This window comes from Podarcis filfolensis, assembly GCF_964270895.1.
Source record: "Podarcis filfolensis genome assembly, chromosome: 8".
NCBI lineage: Eukaryota > Metazoa > Chordata > Lepidosauria > Squamata > Lacertidae > Podarcis > Podarcis filfolensis.
The window spans coordinates 26,888,701-26,903,349 of record NC_139611.1 but is presented as its reverse complement, the minus strand read 5'-3'; the positions used below and the strand labels follow the sequence as shown (position 1 = coordinate 26,903,349).

Sequence of the window (14,649 nt, the reverse complement as noted above, 5' to 3'; positions counted from 1 at the left end):
GCCACACTTCTCTGATGAAAATAGGGACGTCCTAAGGGAAGCGGGACATTCCAGGATTAAATCAGAAATTAGGGCGGCTTCTGTAAATCCGGGAGTGTCTCTGGAAAATAGGGACATTTGGAGGGTATGCAGTGTTCCATGACCAGTGTTGTCATCCACTTAGTTTCTGTGCATGGTATCGGTGAGGGGAAGAGCTATTTTCCCTCTGCCTCAGGCAGCAAAAATGTCAGGGGCTGGCCCTGTCATTTGCAAGATACTCAGTTGTGCTTCCTTCATTGCAGGGGACTGGATCAGATAAGCTTTTGGGTCCCTTTCGGTCTTGCCACTCTTGCTTTAAATCCTTGCCATCCTGGGTAATGTGTCCCAGGTTTCCTACACTCACACAGCGCTCCAAAGCTTGAAAATACTGTGCTAATGGCTTCTGCTTCTTAGCATCCTGTGTGTTCAATGGAGGTGACGCTTGACCCTCTTGGTTGTGTTTCCATGACTTGCAGGACACAGACAACTCTGGTGCCACCGTCTTGCATCTGGCTGCCCGCTTTGGGCACCACGAAGTGATCGACTGGCTTTTGCGCTTCGGGAGCAGCGACCCGCTGGCAGCCACAGACACGGGTGCTTTACCTGTTCACTATGCAGCAGCCAAAGGAGACTTCCCTTCCTTGCGACTCCTCATTGGGCATTGCCCCAGGTAAGAAATCAAGAGTGAGTTTGTTCCTCGGTAGGGACTAGTGAGTTGCTTAGGTTTCTTTTGGCCCATTGGCAGAACCATGGCATTCTTTGACTCACTCCCACTAGCAGTTACCCCCCCTCCCCCCACTGACAGTCTGCTGTGTGATGAATTCTCCTTGGGTTGTGATGTCCAAACTGCATGTTTTAATTTGGAAAGCAACATGGTTTTGGGTTCTGAACTACAGAAGTAAACATGTGCATGCTAGAGAGAGCTGCTGGAGAATTTGCGGCCCTTGTTGTGGCCAGAATTTGAAATGGCAAGACCCAACCCCTTGCCCTCACCCCAAGTCTGCAGTATGAAAAATAGGGTGTGGTGGCTACTCCACATGGCTGTGCAAAATGATCTAAACTGTCTCAGTGGCCAAAATTGGGCTGCTGCCTCTTTGCGTTTGAGAGGCTGGTCTGTATTCTCTGCATGAGGTCTTCAGCAAAGAAACAGTTTTGTCTGGCTAGGGGCAGCTGATTCTCACACAAATGACAACCCTCCCCCATATTCCTCATTGCTTTGGGCTGGCCTTCATTTGCTGCAGATGTTGGTGATAGAATGGGCTGCGCCATTTTGAACTGCAGGGGTGTGTAATGGGTGTGGTTGTTTTTGGCAGGGGGTGGGTGGGCAGGGGAGATGAAATCCCATTTTAAAAAAGCAAGACATCTTGCAAATAAAAAATGAAGAATGGCAGAAAGAAACATCCTACCCTTTTAACCTGCAGACCTAGTTTTCTATTTCTTTATCTTGTTTGGTCCCCAAAGCAAGCAAGGCCACGAGAAGCTATTTGGAGTTTTTTAAGGACCCAGGTTTGGAGCAAGCCTGCTGCCTCTGGGTAGAGCTTCGCAAGGCAAGGAGGGACCGTGGCAGAATGATGGCATGGCAGAAGGGCAAGTTCAAGTTCCCAGCCTTGGGAGCAGGACTGAGCATCAAGTCTACTTCCTCTCAGTGGCTCATAGAGCCGTCTCTTTTCAGGCTGGTCCACAAGACAGGCTCCTGGTGCTGCTGCTGACCCACATCTGTAGGCGTCCTCTTTGCAGTGCAGCCATGCAGGGCTTACACTAGGGTGAGGTATGCACAAAGATGCATAAATTGGTGGAGGCAACATACAAAAATGCAGTGCATGCAGCAATATTGCTTTGCAAAAATGTGTCTCTAAGGCAAATTTGGCTGTGGGTCCAGGTCCTTATCTCCCTTAACCCCCATGGGCTAAATTTGATAGGTGGCCGAAGCCTGCAAATCACCAGACATTAGAATGACATCAGGGGACTTCAAAGCACCTTGCAGGGCTTTGCTCTGGAGTACTGCAGATTGGCATGCTTGAAGTTACTTCCCATCAGCTGAAATCTGTTGCAGGGATTGGCTGTGCGACTAAGCTCCCTCCTGCACAGCCGATCCAACAAGATGGAAATCACCACCCATTGGCTGATACGTGGTGACTTCCAGCATGCTTTCTGCAGGGATCAGCTGTGCAATCTAGTTCCCCATAGGAAATTCAGTTGCTCAACCAAGCCAGCTACATCTCTGCCCAGTGTTCAAAATTAGCCAGTCTGCAGGCGCATTTTGCACCTGGCTGTCAGCCACTTGCGACCAAGTGAAGATGCCTGGGAGCCACGATGGCGCCTGACACCTCCACAATCCAGGTGCATGCCTGGGGATCACTGGATCCCGACTGTTTTCACACACTCATGCCACACCCTGCAGGAATAAGCCAATATATACGTATGCAGACTATCCCTGAATAAAGTGACTCTTCTTCTCTAAGTTTTTGGAGCCCTTAAACTGTCATCTGAACTAGCCAGATGTCTAACTGATCATCTATCACAGTCAGTCCACCTTTGGAAAATTCAGTCAGACTTTAGAGCCGTCTTGCCCAAAAATGACAACTTGACATTCCATTTTGGCGACTGTAATCTTGGTTTTATGGAGCAATCTGGTGCCTAGCTTATTTAATTGAGTTTCTAACATTGTCTCTGCCTGCCCTGTACCTGTGTGGAGCACGTGGGCACGGTTTGAGGAAAATAGCCTCATGGGCCAAATTGGGACCTGTGCCAGGTCATATTTGACTTGTGGGCTGGCAGTTCCCCACCCCTGAGCTGCAGGTCTGAAGAAATTCATCCTCCTTTGTGGCCCTGTGAAATGGCCCTTTTTGTAGTAAATGTAGGTAACAGCCTGTAACTACACTTAATGGCCTGCTGGCGTTTCAGCGAGATCTGACCCCCACCCCCACCCCGCTGCCTTTTCCTACGATAACAGCAAAACCCGGTTTCAGCAAACAGCCAGGGAAGAGGCTGCCTGTCCGTCTTGACTGCTGTGAAGATTTGTTCCTGTTTGTTAAGCCCTGCTTGCCTTTCTCCTCCGATGACAGCTTTATCATGGCGGGAAGTCAAATGCTTGCTCTTTTGACAGGGCACCAACAAAGCCAGGTTTAGATCTTGATGGAAATATTGCTCCCTTGTGCAGACATGGTGCAGCCGAGGATTTGCACATGGTGCTTTTGCAAAGGGGCGATAACACAGCCGCCTTTGTCTCTGCCGGAGGTTATGTAAATGGATTAAGCCGCCTGCAAGGGAGGGATGGTTAGCCAAATGTGAAGAACTGGGGTGGGGGATGGGGAACCCTTCCATGTGCAGTAAATGCAGAGGGAAGAATGGGGAGCCATGTGGATGGTGTGACTTCTGCGTATTTCCAAGCAGAAACACAGAATCTTTCAATTGCGACCTTGGGAGTGATCCCAAGGGTCATCTAGTCCAACCCCCGGCAAATGCAGGAATCTCAAATTTAAAAACCCTCCAATGGAAGAGAGTCCACCACCGTCAAGGTTTGTTGGGTGTGTTTGTGCACAGTCATTAACCAAATGAACAACACAAAGCCAGTAGACCTGATGTGGATACCTGCCAAAGTCTTCAAAGTGGGTGGAATTGAACCTTTACAACAATTTCACAAGCTCATTGGGAGAGAGAGGAGATCCCAGCAGACTTTGGGGATGCCACAATTATCAATCTCTTTTAAAAAATGGTGATAGAACGGATTGCGGAAACTATCGAGGCATCTCTCTCTTCGCTGCAGCTGACAAAATTCTTGAAAGGATCTTAGCAAACTGTCTCCTAACTATATCCGAGAATACCCTTCCTGAATCCCAAAATGGTTTTTGACCTTCTAGGACAGGTTTCCCCAAACTCGGCCCTCCAGATGTTTTGGGACTACAACTCCCATCATCCCTGACCACTGGTCCTGTTAGCTAGGGATGATGGGAGTTGTCATCCCAAAACATATGGAGTTGGGGCATGTCTGTTCTAGGGGGACAGTGGATATGATATTTGCTGCTTGACAGCTTCAAGAAAAATGCAGGGAGCACAACCAACCCCTGTATATGACGTTTATTGACCAAACTAAGGCTTTTGACACTAAATCATACTGCCCTGTGGACTGTCCTTCTGAAAATCAGCTGCCCAGATAAATTTGTGAACATCTTGCAGCTCTTCCACGACAATATGACGGCAACAACCGTGATAACAATGGCTCTCAAAGTGGGATCAGAGATGCTTTATCACCCCATCTATATTCATGTCCTTTACTTAAACCCCTGCTGTTGTTTAAAATCACCATTCCTCTTTCAGTTCCTTAGTCATCCCTGCTTTACTCAAACTTCTGCTGTTGTTTAAACCACCTCTCCCCCCCCCCCGTCAGTGTCCCCCATTCTCACTCTCAGCCCATGGTCACTGGTGCTGTGCTACCTGCCTTCTCCTTTGCTCTCTTAAACCCATGCAAATCCAGGATTGTGATGCAGTGCTACAGATCCTCCAACAGGGGCTGCGTGATGACAGCCTTGCCTTCATTGTATATAGGAAGACATATTTTTGCCGCTGGGCGTATGTGCTGCTTTATGGTCACATTTGGGGGCAGTTGGGGGGTGGGGTTTGGCCGCATTCCCTCAGAGCAAACTTCCTGTGGGTCACATGTTAATGGTGGGCAGGAATGGATGCCAAAATGGGCCGAGCATTGAGTGTGACCCTTACCTGTACACGCTAAGCTCTATTCAAGCCAGGTCCGCCTCAAACCCACCTCTTTATCCCGGCAGACAAGAAACATGATCACAGTTCAAGAGCACATTCTAGACAGGCAAAGCTGCTTCGGGGGGGGAGGGGAGTAGGGCTGGTGGGGGCTGTGGTCAGGAAAGATGGGGAATGGCTTAGGACAGGGTTCGCCAGCTTTTTTGGATCAGTGGACACTTTTTGAATTTGGAGGCAGTCACAAAATGGCTACCATGTGGGGTGAGGGAATAACACACTAAAGGGGAGGGGGGAACAGCAGTTGTTTAGGATTCCTGTTGCCTGATGTCCAAACAACTTGCTTACCAATCACAGCTCTGACTTTGCTCACTGGCCAAAACCATGTGGATATCACTTAGAAGGATACCAGCACATTTTGCTTCACAACCTTTTTTCTAAGAGGCCTAGAGTTTTACTTCCCACCCCATCCCCAATGAAAGCTCAGAGTCTGGGCGCCCGCAGGCACCAGGTTGGCAACCCCTGGCCCAAGGAGAGTCCTGAGGTCTTGACGTCGACATTTGGCACCTAGCCCAAAGTCATGTGAGGAGTCCAATTGATTAAGCCAGTAATCCCCCAAAATAGGCACCGTGGGAAATATGTTACAACATTCAGAGGTCCTGTAAGCCCAAACTGTCCATCAACAGAGGAGGGGGATCAATGCGTCTCTGAGTGAGTCTCTGCTCCTTTTTTCCTGTTGCCTCTCTGCATGATGGGGGGGGGGGCAACTGAGCAATCGCTTCGGATGCAGCAGAATTGCCTGTCTCAGAGGCTGCTGCTCATTGAGTCTCTGTGTGAGTTTCTCTCTGCTCTGTGTTGGCTTGCTTTAGTCAGGAGGCACGCTCTGATCTGTAACTTCTCTGACGGCAGGCAAGTCCTTCATTCTCCACAAGTGAAACTTCTGTAAGAGTTGGGTCTGGTGTCCCCACTAGATGCCTTGGGGGCACCTGCCAGGACCTCATGCTGTGTGCTAACATTTTAAATCTCCCACAATGCTCCATCAGGAGCAGGGGCTAGTGGGAGAATTTTTTAACGGCAGTGGTGACGGATGCCTGTGAGCAGCCATATAAGCCTGTATTGCCGTATTATTATTTTTTGTGCTTATTGCTTTTCTGTCCCACCTTTTTTTTGCCAAGGAGCACAAGGTTGCACACATGGTTCACCCCTTTCTCATTTAATTCCCCACAACAACTCTGTGAGGTAGGTTAGGCTGAGAGATGCAATGACTGGCCCAAAAGTCACACCCAGTGAGCTTAATGGCTGAGTTGGGATTTGAACCCTAGTCTCTCCCAGGCCCTAGTCCAATACTCTTATTTTCTGGAGGAGGCAATTCAGAAGAGGACCCCACAGAGGACACTTAACTGAGGTCACCCTGGAAACTGGAACCTGTTTCTCAAAGAGTGAAGCATTCCTATAATTTTTATTGGGGGGGTGTTCCTCAACAATCAGATGTTTAGGGAGGGCCTCAAATACCCTAAATAACCAAGTTGTAGAGCTTTATTGGACCATACCACTTCCACTTGCAGGTGGATATTTATTTTTTTAACAAGTTTGGGCGCACTACCCCTCCAATTTGTCAAGGAAAATCTCTAGGAGACATCTGCCCCCCTTCTTGCAAGGTGACTCCTCTACATGTGGGGAAGGGTAGTTTTCTGGCGTTCTTCTTTTTGCTTCTGGCATGGAAAATCTATGCTTGATTCTGCTGAATGTTAGAGCGTAATTTCCCAGAGGAGGGTATTCAGCCATCAGGGTGGGGAGAGTTTCCATATATATATATATAGTGATTTCTTGTACCCATGACACAGTAAAGCTGGTTGAAAGCAATGTTTTATGGTGAGTTTTATGGACTTGCGTCTCATGGTGGTACCTTGTAAATCAGCAAAACTGTTATGTTCATATAATGACTACCCCCTGTTGTCTGGGCCTTGCAGTTTGTATTCAGAGATAGATACTCCCCTATAGTTGGAGGTTCTGTGATTTAGGTATTGTGGCAAATAGCCACTGGCAGACTCATCCTCTCTGCATTACAACTTGTGCTGGTGAGAAGCAGAACATGCACAGAGTGCAGGTTTCAGGTGTCGGAACAGCACCACAGGATCCTGAAAAATACCTGCTAGATGGCATATTCATGTTTGCACCAGTTTACATCATCATCACCATCCCACTTTCTCAAAGAAGTTCATGGCAGCATACACAGTCAGGTAGAGGGCCTTTTTGGTAGTGGCACCCACTCAAGGACATGAGTAACAACTATACAACCTTTAGAAGGCACCTGAAGGCAGCCCTGTATAGGGAAGCTTTTTCAGGCTTAATGTCTTATTATGTTTTTATATATGTTGGAAGCCACCCAGAGTGGCTGAGGCAACCCAGTCAGATGGGTGGGGTACAAATAATAAGTTGTTCTCATTTTCATTCTTCTTATAGTTCTCCTCATCCCCATTTTACCCACACAACAACGCTGTGAGGTAGGGTAGGCTGAGAGAGATGGACCGGCCCAAGGTCACCTAGTGGGTTTCATGACTGTGTAGGGATTCGAACCCTGGTCTCTCCAGGTCCTAGTCCAGCACTTAAACCACTACACCACACTGGCTGTTTAGATCACATCTTTCCAGCAAGGAGATCAATGCACTGAATGTCACTCTCCTCCCAACAACTAAGGGATTCCCCCTTGAAAAGCGCCCCGCTGCCCTTGCCTTATGGGGTTTGCACTGTTAGCCATAATTAAAAAAATAAAATAAAGATCCACTGAAATCTTAAGATGCAGCTGGGTCCTAGTGTTGTCCTCACACAAGCTGTAGATTTCCTGCTAGATACGTGCTTCTGTGTTCTGTAGGCCCACAAACCTGTCCCTAGATTAAACAGTGACCTGACTGGGGTCAAATCCTTAGCCTCCTCTGCCCCCAAATTGAACTATACCCCTTTTGGGGCTGGCAGCTGAGATCCCCAAGATCTCTGCAGGCCCTTCACAGCGCTGAGCTCGGTGCCAGCAATGTGGTTGTTGAGGTGCCAGTTCAGAAATACTGTTGATGCAAGGAGTTGATGGCAAAATCACTGCCCGACATTAAAGCAGGTCGGCTGGATCCGTGCTTTGCAGATTACGGGCTGTTTAATCTCATTTTCCATGATGAGCGAGTGTGATAGACCTATAAATAACCTGGATGGAGAGAAGGAACCTGGCGTGGTAATTAAAAACCTGCCCATACTTTGGGTCCCGTGCCAAGGAAGCTGTTTTGCAAACACCTCGGGCAAAATGTGCACCGGGAAGCAAGCACAAATTCCCGGGGCCTGGGCACCTTGTGTCTATTTGATGCAGTTCTTAACAAAATATAGGGAGAGTTCTGAATAGCGGCTTGCGAATTTGTGCATTTCTGAATATTTGCAACTCTATACAAACATTCACTCCTGCATTTTGAGGGTATGTGACGTTCCAGCCTCCTCTTGTTATGTGCAGTCACACTTGTAATTTTTCGTAAGTGAACCCCGTGCGAACACAGCAAAGTTGCGGTGTGATACACATTGTGTTGTGTTGCACAAGCAACTTGTAACTTTTAGAGTGCCTGGTTCATTCAGCGACGGTCTTGTGGGTGCTCATATTATTGATATTAGTCATTGGGATGTTAACATTCTCAACAGATGCAGAGATTATCATATTATTACCATAATTTGGAGATATGTTTATTTTATATCCTGGGCAAAGAATTTTAAATGGTCTGCCCCTGCAGTGGGGAGGGCTGAAATGTTGAGGCCCTGTTGGAAGGAGCGCTGAAGGAGTTAGCATCCAGAAGTTGAGGTTGTATCCAACTAAATCATAGACCCATTGAAATCAATGGAGCCATGTTAGCCATGCCCATTAATTTCAACAGGCCTACTCTGGGTAGGGCTAACATTAATATCATCATCATCATCATCATCATTATTTTTAAAAAACTGAAAAATGAAACAAAAAACAGCTCAGAGTTGTTTGTATGCAACCCCCTTGTTTGTTAAGTTAAAATTCTGTGGCCAGGCTGTTTCAGTGCTGCACCAAAAAAAATGGGACTTGGTCGAATTGAAGTGGAGACTGGAAACAATGCAAACCCATTCAATGTACTTTCCTAATCTGTAACTGGCGTTAGATCGTAATCACAGAACCATAGAGCTGGAAGGGACCCTGAGGGTCATCTAGTCCAACCCCCTGCAATGCAGGAATCATTTTGCCCCATGTGGGGCTCGAACCCACGACCCTAAGGTTAAGAGTCTCATGCTCTGCCAACTATACAAATCCAATAGGTGTTCACAGCTTCTCACTTTGCATAACCTGCACAGTTCTGAGTCTGCATCTGTCCTGGAAATGTGTTTTGTTGTTTCAAAAGATGGGATTGTTTTTGAAAGGAGATTCCAACTAAACGTTAGGAGGAACCTTCTGACCGTAAGACAGTGGAATGGACTCCCTCGCATGGTGTTAAATGGCCACCTGTCAGGGATTCTTGAGCTGTGATCCCTGCCTTGCTCGGGGTTGGACTGGATGACCTTTGGAGTCCCTGTCTACAATTCTATGCCTCTTTGATTTTGATTTTTTGGATTTTTTTATGACTGGTGTGTTTACCATGCTGGGTAACTGGGATATAAATTTATATAGGGATAATAATTCTGCTAGTTGCATGGAGAAGCATGAACCTTTTCAAGGCACAGACACATGGCTGCAGGAGATTTTATTTGCAGGATTTTATTTAGCCTCTTTTTTGCAGGATTTCGGCAGGCATTGCCACAGCACGTCTTCCCAGTCATCAGCTGGGAACTGGATCTTCTTCTTTTTTAATTATTAAATGAAAGTTGAGATCCAAAAAAAGAAAAGAAAATAGCTAAACTATCCCACTACCGTGGTCCACATTCTTTTCTGCCATATTATGCAATTGTGGCATACCGGGAACACCTAGGTCCAGCAGGGGTAAAGTATACTGGAAAGGGTAGTTTTAGACCTCTGGCAAATATTCCATCCCCAAATAAGGCCAACACACACACACACACACACACACACACACACACACACTTATTGATAACACTGCATCATCAAGTCTTGAGCAACCTGGAAGCTTTGTTACAAGGAAAGTTGGCAGGAATTGGTATGTTTAAGCTAGATTAGAGACTTATTTATGTATCTGTTTATTTAAAAAGGTGCCCAGAGAAGCACACAGGTTACTTTTAAAAGAACAGAAAGGCAGCCCTTGCTCTCAAAATTATAATCTAAAACAGCCTTTCTCAACCTTGGGCTCCTAGATGCTGTTGAACGACAACTCCCATCATTCATAGCCAGCATGGTCTTCGGTCAGGGATCATGGGAGCCATAGTTCAAGAACATCTGGGGACCCAAGGTTGAGAACAGCTGATCTAAAATGACACAAAAGGACAATAGAATGGGGAGGGGAGGAAGAAATAAATACTCAGGTACAAGTTCTTAGTTGCAAGTTCTTCTGATCCTCATTCCTGGGCTGAAGTTCCCAAACCTGGGAAGAGGGAGTGATTTTTAAACCACTCTGAGAATTCAGCCGTCTTAAGAGACATCAGAACTCTTTGGGGGAAGAAGCCATGAATGTTTAAAGCAATTGTAGGGTTGCCATATGTCCCCTTTTTCGAGGACACCCCCCCTTTTTCATGATGAGAGTCGTCATAGTGATCCATAGTTAAAAGTCAGCAAACGTGTCCTCTTTTTTGCTCTTCAAAATATGGCAGCCCTATTAGGGTGTGAATGTGGCCTAAGTGGTAATATGGTAAAGGTAAAGGTAAAGGTAAAGGGACCCCTGTCGCGAACGACTCTGGGGTTGCGGCGCTCATCTCGCTTTACTGGCCGAGGGAGCCAGCAAACAGCTTCCGGGTCTTGTGGCCAGCATGACTAAGCCGCTTCTGGCAAACCAGAGCAGCGAACAGAAACGCCGTTTACCTTCCGGCCAGAGCGGTACCTATTTATCTACTGGGCAGCTTCCAACAGAATATTAAAATACAATAGTCGGTCGAACATTAAAAGCTTCCCTAAACATTCCCTAAGCTTCCCTGTATAACTGAAGGAGCGTCTCTACCCCATCGTTCAGCCCGGAGACTGAGATCCAGCGCTGAGGGCCTTCTGGTGGTTCCCTCACTGCGAGAAATGAGGTTACAGGGAACCAGACAGAGGGCCTTCTCGGTAGTGGCGCCCGCCCTGTGGAACACCCTCACTTCAGATGTGAAGGAAATAAGCAGCTATCATATCTTTAAAAGACATCTGAAGGCAGCTCTGTTTAGGGAAGTTTTTAATATTTAATGCTGTACTGTTTTTAACACTTGATTGTGAGCCGCCCAGAGTGGCTGGGGAAACTCAGCCAGGTGGGGGGGTATAAATAATAAATTATTATTATTATTATTATTATTATTATTATTATTATTATTATTAACAGGGCTGCCTTCAGATAGACCAATGATCAGACACAGTCTAAGACAACTTCCTGTTTAAACTCAGAGCCATGAGGACTAATCTTACTTCATTTTTAGGGAGAAGAACCATAGTTCAGTTGTCCCAGATTCAATCTCTAGCAACTTGAGGTAGGGCCTGTCTGTAGCCCTGGAGAGCCCCATGCCTTTTTGGGAGAGTATTGTATATGTTCATGGAGCGATGTTTTCTTCTTCTTCTTCTTCTTTGACGATCACTCGTAGCCAAGTAAGATTGTCTTCCATAAACACGGTTTTAACAGTGAGTCCGTAAGTGACTGTGGAGGCCAATTCTGGATCCACACGTCCTTCCACAGTGGGGACATTGGTTTCCGGGGGGGAGTTGATCACAGTGTGGATTTGCCAAGTGTGCCTTCCTCTTAGCACATTTCTCCCTTGCGTCCTGAGTTCAAGTGTCTTCAAAGCCCATGACACCTTTGGTAAAGGCTGTTCTCATCTGGAGCGCTCGCAGGTGGGAGCGATGTATTGTACCATCACACACCCAAAGTCGATATTGGGCATAAGAGTCAAGGGCGTCAATTTACAGGGGTGGCAAGGAGGCTGTCAGAAATTTGGAAAATTCTGTGATGCATGAAGAGCATAAGAATCTTCTGGATCAGGCCAGTGTCCTATCTAGCTCAGCATCCTGTTCTCACAGTGGCCAACCAGATGCCCCAGTGGTTTCCAGCAACTGGTAGTTAGAAGCATTTCTGCCTCTGACTTTGAAGGCAGAGCGTAGCCATCATGACTAGCAGCCACTGATACAGCCTTTACCTCCATGAATTTGTCTAAGGGAGGTAAAGGGACCCCTGACCATTAGGTCCAGTCGTGACCGACTCTGGGGTTGCGGCACTCATCTCGCTTTACTGGCCGAGGGAGCCGGCGTACAGCTTCCGGGTCATGTGGCCAGCATGACTAAGCCGCTTCTGGCGAACCAGAGCAGCGCACGGAAACACCGTTTACCTTCCCGCCGGAGCAGTACCTATTTATCTACTTGCACTTTGACGTGCTTTCAAACTGCTAGGTTGGCAGGAGCAGGGACCAAGCAATGGGAGCTCACCCCGTTGCAGGGATTCGAACCGCCGAGCTTCTGATCGGCAAGTCCTAGGCTCTGTGGTTTAACCCACAGCACCACCCGCATCCTCTTTTAAAGCTATCTAGCTTGGTGGCCATCGCTGCCTCCTGCAGGAATAAGTTCCATAGTTTATCTATGCACCTTGTGAAGGCTGCTGTTACAAGCTGGTACCTACCTATCAAAGGGAATTTGCAGCAGACCTCCTTGCCCCCTCCTCCTCTACAGCTTATAGTCCACACAGGTAAATACAAGTAAACTTAAGTGGATTATGATAAAGCAGGCAGGTGGCCTGGGAACACATGCTTGGTCACAGCTTGGAGCTGGAGGGCTGGAATTTGGCAAATGGCAAGCGAACCTCATTTGCAAGCTGAAATGGGACCTCTGTGCAAGTGGTGCAAAATTTTACTTCTTGAAAGGCCACATATTTAAACAGAATTGGGACAGGACACAGGAATTACTGCAGTTGGCAGGTTGTGGACTTTTTATTTCCCAGGAAGCATTTGCATTCCATAGATAACATTTCCCCATCAGGATTTGGCACCACCATTTCTTTCTCAGATGAGTCACAGGGCTGATCTTTCAAAGTAAAATGAGTTACTACCCAAACCTGTGGATATAAACACTGAATGGAGCGTTTTAAAGCCAAATTAAAACATTGAAGATGCCAATGTTTCTTAGCACTTCCTCTGTCTCGAAACCAGACTGTGTAAAGCGTATTTAGACATTTCAGTTTGGTTTTTAAATAGGTTGCAATTTGTTTATGTGTGAGTGAAGCATTTTTGGATTATTTTGTAATGTCGCTTTTCCTGACGTTTGCATTTGTTTTTAATTCTCCTTTGGTCAGGGTTTCCTGCTCCCAGTCATTTGTTGCTTTCTGATAAAACTCCATGGCCAATCAGATGTAGCCGTGTGATGACATCACAGAGGGCAGGTGAAGGCCAGCGAAGAGAATGCAAATGGACAAACATTTCTGTAAGGAATAATAAATGCAACACAAAATGGAATCTCCATAAAGCCCCCCCCCCGCATCAGCGCTATGTATATGGGTGACTATTTATTTAAAACTGAAAGTAGTTTTGATTCATGCATCTCCTGGTTAACAGAATGACAGGAAAAGATGCAAAAGCAAAAATAGGATGTTTATGAATTCCCTCCCCCCATTTCTCTGGATATTTGGGACCCAAATTACCTATGTCACCAATGTCATTTTGATTTCTGGACTCCATTAAACTTCTTGTAGGCTCAGTTTGCTACGGCTTCCGTGCTTCATGCTCCCCTTCCCAATTATTGCAATCATTTGCACTATAAAAATAGGACTGCGAAAAAAGAGAAAGAAAGAAAGGATCTTGATCTGTCCATCATCCATGATCGCTCGTCCACATTGGGGCAGCGGCAGGGGAATTCAAGAAACAAATACTTCAGAAACCATGGAGATACCAGTTATGAAATGAATTAATTTTCCAGGTTAATCTGAAAGAAGGTAAAGTGGGATGCTGGACTAAGGATTTGCTTCTTTCCCACAGAGAAAACCGATTCTTTACCCTTGAATTGGAACAAACATCAGCCATGCTTTCTGCAGATGGATGTTTGCTCTGATTCAGCGCTAAACAGCAGGTTTTCCTGGGGAAGGCGGGTGGGCAAATGGGAAACCACTCAGACCTGTGGCTCGAAAGCATGGAACAAGCCAAAAACCACTCAGACCCATGTTTTCTAAGAAGGGGAAAAGCAGAAGTGTAGATGAGTCAACTCAAGAAAAACTGTGGGGTGGAACCAGGGAAATCTCCCCACCCAAAAATAAACGATGCATCATTTATCCAGCACTAAGCTTGGCTCAGAATCTCGATTTCCTCTTGAGCCCTCTTGCTTGCTTGGGAACCCCACCAGAGGAGCTCCCGGCTTTAAATAGGTTTTTGATTAGCTGTGGATTACCCCTGGTAGACCTTCCTTGTTTTAATGTCCTTGTCTTTCATGCTGGCTTTTTACTGGGATCACCTGTCTTCCTTAGTTAAGAAGGGGCATGAATTATTCACTGCCGGGTGAGGACGCTCTGTTCGCTGCACCTCCCGGAGACAGCATGACGCTGGTCTCTGTTACAGGTCTCTGCAACTGGATCTCCAGGGGCTGTGAGCAACATGGCCAGGGGCTCATTTGGGGAGGGACTTGTCACCTTGCGTGTTGGCTAAGAGGTAGGGCTTTATTCTGCCCAAACGGGACTCTTTCCCTCCCCCTCCCCCTTGTGAACTCACAAAGGTTAAGGAAGACGGCTAAGTGGATTGTTGCAAGAAGCAAAAGATTGGTTCTATCTTAGGGTTTTCTTCATTCTTTCTGCAGATAAGGACAATATTTGGATAAGGGGCAAATCATCCCCTGAA

At 46.7% G+C, this 14,649-nt stretch overlaps 1 protein-coding gene across 2 annotated transcripts in view; it reads left to right on the top strand.

Annotated features, from left to right (window-relative positions):
- ESPN (espin) overlaps nt 1-14,649 on the top strand; it is a 110,688-nt gene that overhangs the window by 6,773 nt on the left and 89,266 nt on the right. For both annotated transcript variants that reach the window (XM_083628621.1, XM_083628620.1), the window contains exon 2: nt 495-688. In XM_083628621.1, the coding sequence (XP_083484747.1) occupies nt 495-688 (194 nt within the window). The remainder of the gene's footprint in view (nt 1-494; nt 689-14,649) is intronic.